Source organism: Phlebotomus argentipes, unplaced genomic scaffold (genome assembly GCF_947086385.1).
Source record: "Phlebotomus argentipes unplaced genomic scaffold, Phlebotomus argentipes genome assembly contig_2, whole genome shotgun sequence".
Taxonomy (NCBI): Eukaryota; Metazoa; Arthropoda; class Insecta; order Diptera; family Psychodidae; genus Phlebotomus; species Phlebotomus argentipes.
Window position 1 is genome coordinate 4784118 of NW_026776162.1, and position 15647 is coordinate 4799764.

At 42.9% G+C, this 15647-nt stretch overlaps 1 protein-coding gene across 3 annotated transcripts in view; it reads left to right on the top strand.

The window, feature by feature from the left end:
• The window catches only part of LOC132265461 (GRIP and coiled-coil domain-containing protein 2), a 38073-nt gene that overhangs the window by 833 nt on the left and 21593 nt on the right, over nt 1-15647 (top strand). For all 3 annotated transcript variants that reach the window (XM_059766173.1, XM_059766171.1, XM_059766172.1), the window contains exons 2-5: nt 1160-1827; nt 1890-2121; nt 4938-5051; nt 7240-7353. In XM_059766173.1, coding sequence (XP_059622156.1) covers nt 1349-1827; nt 1890-2121; nt 4938-5051; nt 7240-7353 — 939 coding nt within the window. In that variant the 5' untranslated portion in view covers nt 1160-1348. The remainder of the gene's footprint in view (nt 1-1159; nt 1828-1889; nt 2122-4937; nt 5052-7239; nt 7354-15647) is intronic.

Consider the following 15647-nt stretch of genomic DNA (forward strand, 5'->3'; position numbering starts at 1 on the left):
AATTCATCTGAACAATTGAGATTATCAGACACTTCTGATGGCTCTGATGGGTGTTTCCCTGTTGATATCGTTTTGCATATAAATTCATCGCACTGCAAAATTATTCATACAGCGAAGCCGCGCCAGTGATGGTCCATCGGAAGAGTTACAAGCTTTTTTGGGCTGCCATTCCGACACCATTGAAAACACATAGTCATATACTTATTTGCATAACAGAGTTGGACATGCTGGCAAATTAATAGACGCCAGAGGAATCGACACAGGGCAGCAACATAAATCAGAGGAGGAGAGAAAAGACAAGCTTCTGACATATTTTCTTAATTCAATTACACCGAACATGCGGTTCAGTCGCATTTTCGTGTTTCAATGTAATTTAATAACATTAGCGAAACGTGTCTTCCATAAATTTTCCATCCTACAATGGAAAGACATCCAATATAAAATTCTCCTCTATTTATCGCCACAATCTGTCTCAATCCTAACGCAAGTGGACATGTGTGAGAAAGAATTTCCAGGATGAGGAGGAAAGGATTTAATGAATCACAATTTCAGAGCCTTATTTTGCACTCAAAGACAATCAGAATCACAATCTTCGAAATATTTATACTAAATTCAATTACAATGAATCTAAAATACCCACTAAATGTGTACTTTTCGTGATCAAATATTTATCCTTCGCGCATTATCGCAGATAATTCCAACTCTGTTTGCACACGGCGAAGCGTGGAGATTAAAGAGGCTGCGTGCAAAGTAGGTGGTAGGTTGGATTTCCTTGTCTTGCGATGCTGCCTAATGAAATTCCCACGAGCGGCGGTGACGAATTTGGCCGCACACATATTGTTTGGCGTGCGACTTTGGCAGTTGAATGAATGGAAGTTGGAAAAGGGCGTGGGCGAGTGTTTGGTCGATCACATGGCCAAGTTCAGTACTTGATCTCTTGCCGGAGTTTGAGTACAAAACGCAAAAGTCACATCTCAATAAATCTCTGCTCAATTGACTGTTAATATTTGGTGCGCGCGCACAGAGGCAAATTGTCATATTGTTTGGCTTTGATTTATGAGCATTATATGGGCGCCCGAAAAGTCTTCCTCAAGGAAAGAGGGAGAGGCAAATTGAGCAAATAAGTAATGTTTTCGCTGTGAAATGTTTTTCGTTTCAGTTGGATAAATCGATTGTTGCGCGAGAAATCGACGGATTGAGCAGTCGCACTGAGACTGACTCAATTCAACGGCGACGGAGTGTTGTGACTCAACATCTCTGTCAATTATCCTCTGGTTGGACACGAAGAGCTCGTGGAGATTTTCTGGGGAGGTGCGATTCTCTCGCTCTCTCTCTCTCTGGGTGCACAATGGCAGACATCAAGCAGAAAATCTCCAGCAAATCCAATGAATCCAGCAGCGTTGGAATTTCTGGTTCAGCAGCCAACGAGCGACTAAAGTGCGCGGATGAACAGTGCGAAAAAGTGAGTGAAGAGTGCCAAGTGGCCAAGAAGCCACCGGTTCCGATCAAGCGCAAGAAGAATGTGCCAGTGACTGAGAAGAGTGCCACAGACATTGACGCTGGTTGTCCTCATGCCAGAGTCACAATGAACAAGAGACTCAAAGTGGACGATAAGGTGGTCACCGCCAAGCCTCCGCTGCCGCCCAAGCCGGACAAAGCGGCGTCGGCCAAGATTGCACCAAAGACAGACAAGGTGAGGAGGAAGGCTGAAGAGAACAAGGCGACTCTGGTGCAGAAACTCAATGCATATGCTGAGCAACTGCGACTGGAAGTGACTGAGCTGAAATCCTCCCTGATCAATGAGAGAAATGCCGTCCGGGCGTTGAGGTAATGCCAATAGATATTCTGTTTTTCCCGCCTTAAAGTGATGCTAATGTTGTCTCTTCCAGGGCACAAATTGAGGCGAACACAAGGAAGGCCAAAGTGGAGACGAAAAAGCACCAAGAAGCTCTTTTGAGGAAAGTGTCAGTTCCATCTCAAGCAACAGCCGGGAAGAAGAGCACTTCCACGCCGACGACTTCAGTTGGAACTGACTGCACAATCCTGCTGGACACGGGAAAACTCAGTCAGGAAATTTCCATTTTGCGGGACGCTAACAAGTGTCTGGAAGAGAAATTTCAGGTAATTACTCTCACGGGGTGACCTTTATTAGTCCGCAGAGACGTGACACTAACCAGGGACAATTCATTTGGGGGTGGGACACGCAATACTGTGTATTTTTGGCAGTGTTAATTAATTGAAATTGTTGAATGTGCGTTTCTGCTTGCCATATGGGGCCTCTCTGTGACACACTTCGTGCATGAATACGGCTAATCCCAGGACGAGTCCGATGGCGAGAATGTAGAAGGCTGTTTGCACGTGAGGCAGTCTCAGTGGGGTGGGGCCGTGGTGATTTCTGCGATGGCGTCTGTCCATGATTTTCCGCTGAATGCACATCAAATTTTCCCAATGGTAGGTCAAGCCGACTTCTTCAGCTCTTCGCATGACGGTATTTATTCTGCTCAAGTACGGCGAACCGTACTTGACAATGTACACCGTGAAGAAGGGCACTGGACATTGGTTCATCACGTGAAACATTTGCCTGTCGTGAAGTACGCGATCTGCGCTGTGAGCAATTGTCTTCAGAACACTGTACTTGTGCACATAGGCAACGTGATCATTGTTAATGCTCAATTCATGATGGAAATGCTCAAAGGAGACCTTTTTCACTCTCTTCAGCAGATTTTCATAATGTTCATCCTTGTAGTTGAGATTGTCTTTGAGCAGAGAAGCATACTTTGGAATGGCCAAAACCGTGTAATTGGACGCCTCGAGATCTGCCAGGGTGTCTATTTTGGGACATGTTTGTCTCAGCAGAAGATTGTACACCAATTGAGCCAGATAAGCATTGTTGATAATGATGCTGTAGAAGATCCATGATGCTAGAATTATTCGGACGCGAAAACTCTGTGAAATTCGTGGAATTGTCTGACCCACTTGACATCGCAAAAGTGTAAAGAAGGATAAATTAGTGTCCTTGGAGAGTCCGTGTCTGCAAAATATTGAATTCGATTAAAATTTGCCGCAATTTCAAGGGTTAAATTCATACTTTTCCTCAGTCCATTTGAGGCACCAAATCGACAAGGATACAGCCAAGAAGATGGTGACAATCATAAACCACATTTGAGCACTGAAAGAGCCAAAGATGTTGGTGATTCTGGGCATCAGGTGGGGAAATGGCACGAGAATGCACAGATCATCACGCCCATAAATAATTGTGGCCTCAACAATATCGCGAAAGTCACTATAAATCAAGAAACGCATATTGAAGGCGACTTGGCTGTCTCCGGCCGCGACATTCCACAGGGAGCCATTAGTGGAGCCATTCGTCAAGCTCCCATAAGGATCGTCGCCTGTGTAGATCTCGAGGCGCAGTGTGGCGTTCATGCGCTCCACCATGAGGGCCGTCATGAATCCATCTGCTCCAGACAGGTCGCCCTCGGGGCTGATAATTGCCCTCGCGTCCGTGAAGAGGCTCACGTGCAGCGGCCGGAGATGCATATTGATCGCTTTGTCAGGGAAGAGATAATCAATCGCACTCGTGTCACTGGTGAGTGGCAGAAGAAAGTCTTCATTAAAGGGGGAGTAGGAGAGGACTCTGAGAGTCGACTCCCAGTACATTAGCACAACATTGAGATGCTGTTTGAGCCAAAACACCTGGAAGAGATCACGAAACCAAACACTAATGTTCATCATATCTTGTGTTTCCACGGGCGAGGCAATGATGATGAGGAAGTAATATTGGTATTTGCTGTGCATTCTCTTCCTCACGTGCTCAAAGGCATTGCTGAGATCAACGGCAGGGCTTGGGATCAGAGTTATCACCAGAGATGATACACCTTCCTCAATGCGAATGTCAGAATTGGGTAATCTGTGTGGTAGAAAACGAATTGCTCACTTGAAAAAAGCACCAGACGAAGCGCCGAAATGCAGACAAAAGTGGATATTTGAAATGATCTTACTGGGCAACAATCACTGGGGATGTCTGGCGGTTATTAATCGAAGTCATCGTCATCTGCAACAGACGCGACTGGCTGAGGTTGCCGTGAAAGTAGACATAGAGGTTGCGGGCGTGAAGTCGCTCCATGATCTCAGTCAAGTGCGTGACGAGAACGTGGTAATTATCGAGACGCTCGTCGGCGTTCCCACTCAGGGCGGCGGTGTCCGTGTCCAGGAAGAACGTAGCCGGTGGATTAGAGAGAAGAAGAAAAATGGTTGTGAAAGAGAAAGTCATAAGTAAGCACTTCACCATGACGCGCGATCACTTTTGACTGGGAGCGGTTTTTCTTGTTTGATCTTCAAAAAATTTTGCAAAAATCTTTGTTTGTCCAGCTTAATTTTTCGGCCCAACACAGAGCTCGGCTGCTCTTTTTTCTCAGCTCTTTTTTATTGTCATTAACAATCACAGCGAGGTGAGAATGGGTGCGAGAGGTTGGATGGGAAAAGAATAATACATCGCGAGATGCTTTTCAGCGCGCTCTGCTCTCGCGATACACAATGATTCCCCTCTTGCAATGCCACAAATTCATAAATCACAATTAAACACTGACATTGAGGTGAACACCAAGGCGAAGAACTCAATCATAGGTATGGCTGTTTAGAACAGAGGAAGATGGAAATGCGAGAACACCGGGCGCTCAATGTGGTTTTTGGATACAAATCTCCATTCAATATCTATCGGCAATTTAAACACAACTGACAGGCAACACTGTGAAGGGGCCCCCATTGAACAGCTCTCGAGCATTCAATTTGCTTAATTGCCTGTGGATTTTTTTAATAGGTGACAAATGATGAATTCACCCATTGAGACGAACCACTCTATTTAATTAGCGTTTAGCAGTGAAATGTGACTTTTGCCGCATGATTAATCCCCCATTCTACTCTCGAATGTCTTTCAGATCACTTCTGAGGCCGAGAAAAGGAAATCTGCCGATATGAGAGAACTCAAGGATTCATACGAGCTCCGATTGACTCAAATAACGAAATCTGCCAAAACTGAAATACATCGCTTGGTAAGGAATTTTTGTTGAAAGGCCATAATTTGAACAATCAGATCGATTACTTACGGACAATGCGCATTTTCGAGGACTCATTCGTTAGTAAAACACACATGAATTCGCACTGTTACTATTTTTCCTCCCGATATTAGTGCGAAAAGTCATGTGCAATCAATGTGCTATGCATTTTCTCACTCTCGGGCAAGATTCATTGAGTAATGACCCAGTGGCATGACCCACGAAAAATTCCTGCATGAGCAATTTCATGAATGAACCGAATATGCCTCGCTGGGCTCCACTTTCGGGGAGGGCATTTGCACTTAATGATCCAGCGAAGAAAGAGAGAGACGAATTATCAACACACACGGAGCATTTTCTCATACTCCAGATAAGTGCGCTGAGAACGGGATGGGTGGATGTGGTGAGGAGAGATGGACGCAATTGTGCGGTGATGCGAAATGGGCAGAATGGGTGGATGTGGAGTGTGCAAAAAGAGCGGACACAGCGATATCATTCACGAAAAAGAATGCTCCTCCAACAATGTAAAATAATAATCCCCAGTGGGGGATAAGTGCCCGAGGCACGAGTCAGTGTTGGGAATAAATCAAAATTACGCCTTTTACTTGGTGAGCAGACGATGGAGGAGCCTCCTGGCGATCTGCAAGTGATCGCGTCTGACTCGCGAGTGCACCTTCACCATCGTGAATGGGTGGCATGTCCGGAGTTGATGGGAAGACTATTAAGTTTCCGTTTCAATTACATAGTCGTCTTTTGGGTGCGTGGTGGAAGAAGAACTCCTCAAATTACCGCCTTATGCATGCCACAATTCTGCATTCTGCCGTAATGTTCACACGATTGCAAATGGTTTGTCAGAATTTTGGGAATTTTCCCGTGCAAGTGCGCGATTTTAAATACTGACACTTAAGATGATTCCTCGTGCTTCTTCTCCATTTTCTTCAGAACAAATGGTTTTATTAGAAACCACCCCATTTGCAACAGTGCAGAGAAATGGCTCATTTTCACGTGTATTCTTCATGGTTGCACCGCGTGGATGATAGTGGTCGTGGGATAGGGAACAATGTATCAAAGAATCAAATATGCTACATTGTTGTTTGCTCAAGAATACCTCTCAGCACTCCCTCTTGTATGTCATTTATGGTTCCATTGGCATACATTTTGCGAATTATGCAAATATGCACGAGAGGATGATTTTTATCACAATATCACCTCGCGAGTGGCATGTCCATAAAGCACAATGTACCGGACAACTGAGTGACTCATAAATTCGCCGAGTTTGCAATTCTGCACAATGACGAGACGCAGAGCGATACTGTCGTCTTAAAGGTGTCTGGAGTGTTTCCCGTTCCATGCCACGGTCCATGTCAAATGCGACTGATCCAGCACACTCTGAGATCGGCATTTGACTATGGGCATATAAACGCCCATTGAGACTCATAATTCTGCCTGTGGTGTGCCTCACAATGGTGTGGAAATTAATAGTATCTATCGTTCTTGCTCCTGGAGCAGCCAAAGACGACTGAATCAACAGTGTTGGCCAATATGTTGGCTGCGATGGCGTGGGAACTACAGCCCCAGGGCTGCTATTCACTGCTCCAAGAATGTTCTGCATCGGTTGCGATGAGATGAAGTGAGTGCGAGAGAGGATCAGTCTTTTTTCTCCATCCACAAAATGCTCTCTAATGTGGAAGAGAGGCCCAAAAGGGAAGACAAGAGATCGATGGGCAAAAGGAGCAGCGAAACATCTCGCGTACTCTAATGACCGGTTGATGGTGGAATTTAGTGGAGGGGATTTTTTGCCAATGACTCGAGTCATAGGAAACGATACTGTTTTGTTGACCGTAAAATTGGCCAGAGTCGACTTGAGACGATTTTTTTCATACACCCATTGAGATTCTCTCTTCGCGACTCACAATAACCACTCAACCTGGGGATCTCTTAGACGTGCAGGAATGTAAATTGCATGTTAGGAAAATTAGCTATTAATTTGAATAGTGTCTGGAATGATCATACCAGTGCAAAGACCCTTATTCTTTCCTTTCTCTCACCGGCACTTCATCGGTTAATGTGTATTATACAAAATTTCACTCATGATTATTGCAGTAGTGAGAAAATCATTACAGCTCTTCCTTACTTAAGTGCTCACTAACACGTGATCTCTTTTCTATACAATTTTTATGTGCAGTTGGAGGAGATAAAGTCCAAAGATCGAATGGTGCGTCAACTGAAGAAGGAGCTAATGAGAAAAGACGTTAAAAGACTGGAGTCGAATGTAAAATATTCGAAAAGTAACCAAGATGTAAGTATACAAAAGCCTCTAATTACCGTGGCGATATTCATCATCAAAATTTAATATCACCACTCACTTTCTCGCTCGAGTGCTTTTTTCACTCATTTCTCTATATATATATTTATTTATAATATTGCCCTGGCCACAAAAAAACACAAGATACGCCGAGAGAGATCAAAAATGTCACTGTTTTTGCAATTGCGCATATCCAAAAATGATCGTCGCGAATTCTCATACCGTCAATTAAAGAAATTGCATGAGTGACACCTTACAAGGTGCGTCTGACTTCAGCTGCACACAATGTGCATTTTCGCGCCATCGTTTTGGGGCGATAACCATCGCGATCGTGGCTTCTTCATCTTTCCCGTTTTGGGGCAATAATTTGCCACAGAGGACAAAAGCGCGATGATGCAAAAAATGCGAGATATTATCTAATTGCCTGATCGTGCTCATCTATTGTTTTCTCCCAATTTACACAACCGTGATAAAAATTAGCCACATCGGCAAATAAAAAGTCTCTTTATTGGCACAACAAAATGATGATCGAGGAGAAATATTGGGTTTTCTCGGTGTGCCACGAAAAACTGCCACGAGTTGGAAATCTCACCTAAGTCATCATCATGAGCATAAAGAAAACTCATAAACGGCGTTTCTGTAATCGATAAATTTATTGAACCTCTTCGGCGGCTCGGAAGTGAAATGAATGACGATTGATGCCACAAACCCAGTTATGATGATGATTATTCGTCACTTTTGACCAGATTTCTTGGCAATCTATTAAGACGCCTGTCTCTCGCGGCTCTCATTGAGACTTTCTTCGCGGAATGTGACCATGTTTGTTTGGCCGTAATTTTCCTCCGTATTTACACAATTCATTGGCTGAATTCTCCCTTGGTGTCACCGTTTCTGATTCATATTTGTCTGATGAATGGAATTCTTAGCGTCTCTCACTCCTATTCATGGTGTTGACGATAGAATGGTGAGAGAAATTAAAAGCTCCTTTGTCGATGAACTCTCGGTTCAATGGCAAAATGGCCAGATCACCGCAAAATAAGTGATAGTGTGCTGTCCGTCAAATATTATTTTTGCCATTGATGCTCGTCTGTCTTTTTGTGCTGAAGAAGACGTATTGAGACTGACAAATGTACTGAAAGACTCTTTACGAGATTTCATAGTATAATGAAGAGACATTATAGCGCTTGAGCACACTGCAGAAGTCTTCAGCCTCCATCTCAACTCTTCCGAATCGCTTTACAAAACTGTGTCATGTGATTCGCAGTCGGACAGTATTGCTGTCTTCTATACATACTTACACTTTTCCCTGCGGAAATTTTCCACCTTTTCCCCTAGTGGATTAACCACATCAGAGGATTACTTTCATCTGCCATAGATTTATGGTGGCCGCGGTGAAAAATGTGCGGCAATTATTCCGATAAATTGTTCCAATTCAATTGACACGATCTAATCAGGCGGTGGTAATGATCTTTTCACCCAGAGTCGATGTCCCCACCAGACAAAAAGGAGAAGATAATCTCCGCTGGTGTTTCTGTGTGCACCTTTGCGATCACGAAGACACAATTCTATCGATGGCACTTGCACAGCGCCAACCACACCTGAGAAAGTAAAAATTTTGGTGTGCTGAAAGCACGAGAGAGAGAGAGAGAGCTTTTGGCTTCGGAAGAACCAAACGCGCAATGCTGCAGTGTGTGTGTGTGTGAGAGATGGTAGGGAGAGTTTGAGCGGAGAAACTCCAGTGCCATGAGCTCGAAGTTTTGCCACGATCGTCAGTTGTTGACTTAACACTGTGATCAGCGGCAGGATCGCGTGAGTTTGCTCGTGGAGTTGCCCAAGTGAGGAGTTTAAAATTTCACCCAGCAAAGATCACGTCTCAAGTGCACCGAATCTGTTACGTGCGATTTTCACAATATTTGGACCAATTAATTTGGCACCTAGGCTACACTTTAATGTGCATGGCGAGAACTCTTTTTTCCCACCAAACTTAATCAAGTTACGTGCAGAACTAATAAGAGAACTGAAAGTGCTAATTTTGTGTGGCAGAGTGTGGAAGGATTGTTTGAGATTTTTTTCCTACTACATCTCCTCACTTCTTGTGCGAGAGAATTATTACATTAATTTCTCTCGAGAAATGCTGCCGCAGCTTTGAGGAACACTCTTGAGGCGCAGGAGCAAAAAAGCAGAGGTTAGTTTGCTAGTTGTATTGAGTGCGATTGGGCAATTCTATGGGGATAATTCGATATGTTCTTGTGCCTCGAATTAACGATCGCCAGATTGATTGCGCAGAGTGTTTGCGATTAGTATAACTTCCAGAGCCAATTAAAAGTACATAAAAGAGAGTCATTGAAGGAATGGAGCAAGACAAATTTTCGGCCCTCCCTAATTGATTAATGGGGCACAATTTTTGGATATTTCAATCGGGTGGCAATTAAAGAGCGCACATTTCGTGCTTGAGAAAATGTGTCCAATTTGGTTAATGGCTCTTCCAACTCCTTCAATGGGGTTCCACACAATTTGGCCATGCCGTGAATGCTCTCCACTCCCTGAAATTCTCTTGTTTACCGTCTGTCTGTCCTCATGAGGCATCTCATTTCCTCACCATGTCTCATCCACATATTTTCACTCCATGTTAACGCACTTCCGATTGTAAATAATGAGGCCTGCCTATGTATGTGCCCACCAAATAATAAAAGTGCTCATTAGAGTCCGATGTGAGGTGAAAATAGTGTGTGGGCGAGTTTTTGAATCAGAAAAGCATCACCTTTTTTTTCGAGAGGAATGAGAGTGGAACCACTTTATTGGGTGTTCCATTTCGCACGAAGGTCTGTGAAGAATTATATCAGACATAAATTGCTATGGTATATTTATCATGGACAATTTTAGAATAATAGTTCTCAGTGAAAACAGTTGTCAATATCATTCGCTCATAAAATGAAATGAAACATCCTTTCTAGACACAGTATAATTGGTAACCATATACTTTTGGTGGTTTGTAGATCCTCGTCTCTCTTGTTTGTTTAATTCTTTTCACAAGCACAGTTCCCTGTGTTCACATAGGAAGGGCTCAGGTTTCTTCATCACCAATTTCTGTGCACTCTGCAGAAAAACAAGGCTAAAGTCAACACGAGCAGATAAAATAAAATTCCACCCAGGCACATAGAATCGCCGTAGTTTGGGGAATGTGACCCAAAACAGGCATGGGAGATTGGTTGGTGCGAAGGAAGAAATTGAGGAATCATGTTAATTTCATTCAACAACATAATTTTTGTGGCTCTTGGCGAACATAAATCAGCAATTCGCGATTTTGTTCGTCTTGCTTGTTTTTCACCCAAGTTTCAATCAAAATTTCAGTTTGGAAAGTTTTTGAAAGTGGATGGTGGAGCGAAGGAGAGACAAAAAAGTACAAGAGAGAAATACTTTATTATATATTATTACATCTTCGATTCCCTTTAGAGTGTGTCATCAATCTCGCCCATCATTCAAAGAGTGCCCAAATGTGTGTCTGTGAGTGATGAATATTCCATAAGGGAGAGATTTAATATCATTTTGTGCTGAGCAATTGTATAAATATGATATGAGGGGCATTTTAGAGGAGATATTTTATGCTCAAGTGTTAAATGTATACAAATTCCGGAGCATGCACTGATTGCTGATGGACTGGATTGCATGATGTGGTGTATATAAGAAACACTCGGCTCTGGGGCTCTTTCGATTTCATTTCACATGAAGATATCACAATACATGCACTTCGTATGCCCAGGCTTTTGTCGGTCACTTAGTACTTGAGCCACAGAGAACATGCGAAAAACTGCTGAGCGACCACAACAGACATTATTGCCAATTCTGTGTCAGGTGAAAGGGTGTTACTTGATCTTTAATTACTATTCAAGTTTGGCAATTTGCCGATTGACCAATTTTTTCCACTTTTTCCACCTCTTCCCACTATTAATATTTAATAATGAAACTATTACTACTTTTTACATGTGGCCAATATTGAGCAAAATAATTTATTTTTAATTTTCACTCCACCACATCGACTCTCAGCCCCACTCCCCCAATTCATACACTTCCCATTGCACTATTGAGACATTAATTGTAGAGGTTTCGCCTCTGCTGTTGATGTCTAATATATGAAATTTGCGAAGAGTAGAAATTTTCACGCATTTTTCCTGCACGTGAGCAAGATTTCTTTTCGGATCTGGACTTACCCGATCAAGAGGCATATTTATGGACTGGTTTGGACGTTTTATTTTTCATAAATTTCCCACTGCTTACATGCCTTGTCGCCACCTCCATTTGAGGTGTTGTTTTGCCAAAGTGTAGGAAAAAATATTCAATTTTTGTTCCATATATCGACACTAGAAACACAATAAATTATAGGAAGGTATCAATTTCTGTATTTACCTGTGCAGTTGTTTCGCTAGGTGAATGAGGTCGAAGTGGATATTCTTTTATTCTCTCTCACACTCTCGTGAGTCTCTGTGCACACCTCGAAGCGCGTTGTATTTTCTTTTGTACTCGACTGACCAACAAAGGGGGCAGTGGCGGTGGGGGTGATTTTCGGTGTGGATTAAAGTGAAAATTTCACTCCCTGCCTGCCTCTCTCTCTCTGTGGGCAATAAATAAGATAATTTATTGTTTTGGTGTTTTACAAAAACATTTGTGTAATTACCAGAACATAAATTCACTCACTGGGGAGTCATTGAGTGTTTGCTGATGGCTAAAAATGCATCAATGCACGTCACTTTCAGGCCTCTCAGGCTAATTCCTCGTGCTTGCAATTCCATCGTGTATTTCTCGTGTCCCGCATCCCATTTCTCATATACTTACCAACCTCTCTCATGTGCACATATAGAGGTTAATTGAAGATTGAATGCTGCCACGCATTCGTGATTTCTTTCACGTCATGTGATTCTTATGATTTTCTCACTGCTAACATGAGATTCTCTCTACAATTCTTCCGACTCGCAGGGAATTTCCATTTCATCTGGATGTGAGACTTTTTGGGCGATGCCACAGAGTCATAGAATCATCTCACGTACCTCTTAGAATTAAGTAATTCTCACCCAACAATAAGAATACTTCTCATGCCAAGAAGAACATGGGATCCCATAAGCTGCTTGTGAAGCATCTGAGATGCTGAGAAAAAGTGCGAGGGTCGGTTGTATGGGTGTGATTTTGAATAAAAATTGAGAAGCACCAGAGGAACGTCCGAGTGCAACGAGCTCCATAATGTGGTGCGCACCTGAGAGAGCAAAACCACAACACAACAATCAGGTGCAATGTACTCGAATAATGTGGCTTTGTTGTGTGAACAGAGCACTAAAGCACTCAGAATATATTGACTTCTCAAGTAAATGCTGCGCGCAGAGCTTTCAGGCGCGAGATTTCTCAATAAGTCACTGATATAGGGTGGTCGACTGAGTAAAATGCTCTGCAGCTGATTAACACTTTGCACTCGAATTTTGAGGATAAAATACATATTTTACATGCTGAGCTCTTTGTGGCTGCAGAATCAGAGAATCACAACTACTGGCAAATGTTCAGAGGTTCACTCTTAAGTGTATTTAATGGTTGGATACATACGACACTCTTTGCCAGTTGGTGGTCATTGTGTAAATAATCCGCGTGAGTGTGCATCAAAACAAGCGCTCTTTGCCGATGCTAGAAGACTCCCCAAGTGAAAATGCAAATATGCTGCTGCACACCGGAGATATTGAGATAAATTTGCAAAAATTTCCATTTTGCCCCGCAATGCATGTGATCGTGATGGAGTTTTAGAATGACCATGAGGTCAGGCAATAGATGGTGACCTGAATTAGATGGCTTTTTTGCCCGTTGCGCTGTAAAATTTACGACTCTACGCGCGCGTGTGCCAATCAATTGCAACCAAAGTGATTCGCCATAAGTGGAGTGAAAGACCTCCAATTGGCAGCTCGATTTCAATTAGCCATCACTGGAGTGCCCTCCACGTTCTTCACAATCTCTCCAAAATGGACCATCGCGCGCGCGGCACTCGAATTGCCCACAATTCTCTATCAACCTGCACTCGCGCGTCAGTCTGAGAACCTCTCACAGGGAGATGAGATCAAGTCAAAAATTCCAGCCAGAGGAAACAGATCTCCTCTTCACCATCTCGCGAGCGCGATCATTTGCCCGCAGAGGAAACAATAGCGATTCTCTTTTTCTTCACAATACTAGAAAAATACAATCTATCTAATCGTGCGGTATTGTATGAAAATTTTCAAGACTAAAATGCCCATGCGTGAGTGCGTCTAATGAGTCTTCTTCGGCTGTGATTCTTTTTCTCGAGAAATGTCTGGAATTTGAGTTACACGCTGCAGAAGGCATAGTGTTGATGTAACAATGAATCGCGTAATGGGAATTTAACACCATTAAATTGAGTCGTTTACGTGAATTTAATTAGACAATTGCTAATTGTGAAAAGTACACTCATCGAGAATTTCTACACACTAAACAAAAACGCATCTTCAATAGCTTTCGCACTTCTTTGCTGTGTGTTAGTTTTTTTTTCATGGCGGTGAAACTGCAGCTGAGGCACTTTCAATTGGGCGATTGCTCGATTTCCACGCACCTGAGGTCACTTTATTGGCCGGAAAGGCGATATTTTTCATTCGATATGGACGGTATTGTCCAAATCAAATTGCTAATGCTAGTCCAGACCGTTAGTTTTTGAAACATTAGATTCTCCCGAGAAGGTAAATGGTAGAAAATTGAAATTTCATCGAGGATCAAAGTCTTTAGAGGTTCTATTTCGTGTGGTGGTATAATTTTGAGCGATTTAGCCATAGAGCGAGAGAGAGGAGTCGTTGTCCATTAGAAGAGATTAACAGTTTAGATGAATTTTGTGTGGTGAACATGAGAATGATACAAGATTACACAGTGGAGTCAGGAAGAATGGGAGGCATTGTGTGGGCTTTTGGCCACTGGACGCGATCGGTATCGCGTGAGAAAATTATATTTGAGCAGAGAGTGCACAAGATTAGAGCCGCGGAGCATCAACATCATCTGATCCGTCACGTGTAATCAATATTGCTATTTAGCGTCTAGGAGTGTATAAATCAGTATTATCAGATTGAAGCGCGGCCAATGGAATGCCAGGAGGAGTGCGAGCGATGCAGTGGGAAGACGTGAGATGGGAATTATTGTAATGTGATTTGAGCATTATATTAAAATTAAGTGAGCTACAAATACGATTTTTTGCCATCTCCCTCTCTGTGTGTGAGGAAATTCTCTAGCCATTGTTGCTGTTTGGCTTGCCATCTCTCGCAGAGGCGTCAGGAAGACGAGATTGGTAAACAATGTCAGTGTCGCTCGTGTAGTTGCAAGAATAGAAGATCATACAACTTCTGTGATTTGTGGCGTTCTCACACTTCGCTCCAGAGGATTTGAAAGAGCACAATTTCGTCATAGTTCCACGATTTGCGCAGTTGGCGAAAATTCACCGGTTTTTGCGCCAATTAACCCGCGTATCTCGCATTTTTTCATCATCTTAATGGTAGCTCAACGGAGTCTCTGGCGTTTGCCTCCTTTTTCCCTCAAATTTTCATCTGTCTCTTAGTGGATACGGCACTTAATTATGTCAGGCGCTGCGGAGTGTGTGTGTAATATGAGGTTTAAAGGTAATTTCGTTGCCCTCTTAATTAAGTCACGTAATGCTATATGCATTTAAAAACTCATATAGACTCTTCATAGCAACAAGACCGGAATGAACATTCGCGGTGTCCTAATAGTGTAATGCTTCTATTCTTCGACGTCTGGATTGGGCGCTCTTGCGCTTTAGAATCAAATTGGAATCTTCCTAGGTTGATACTTACTATAATTAACATGGAGTTCATCGCTTCTTGGGCTCTATTCTTGATCCACCGACAGCGATACAGAGAATTTAGAAGGCAAATTAGTGATGCTCTCGAGTCACACTCGCGAAGAAAGCACGCTTGATTATGATGAGACATTGCAAGGGAATTTTGAACTTCAAGACAGATAATTTTATTCGCTCTTTGCATCACGACTCACTGAACAAATTTCACGGTGAGATGGAAAACTGTTCCGTACATTTTCACCCGATGGTCAGTGGTGTGAAGAAACGATGCGACAGAGTTTTATGACTCTAAATAACTCACTCTTGGACGCTTGTTGTGTGCCTCATGGTCAGTAAAAGTCGTAAAGCATTTCGTATATCAAAATTTATCGCACAACCTCATCATCCAACTCCAATTGCTCGTGCTGCAATTAGTGAAATTAATTGATTTCTTCCCGCCACTTTC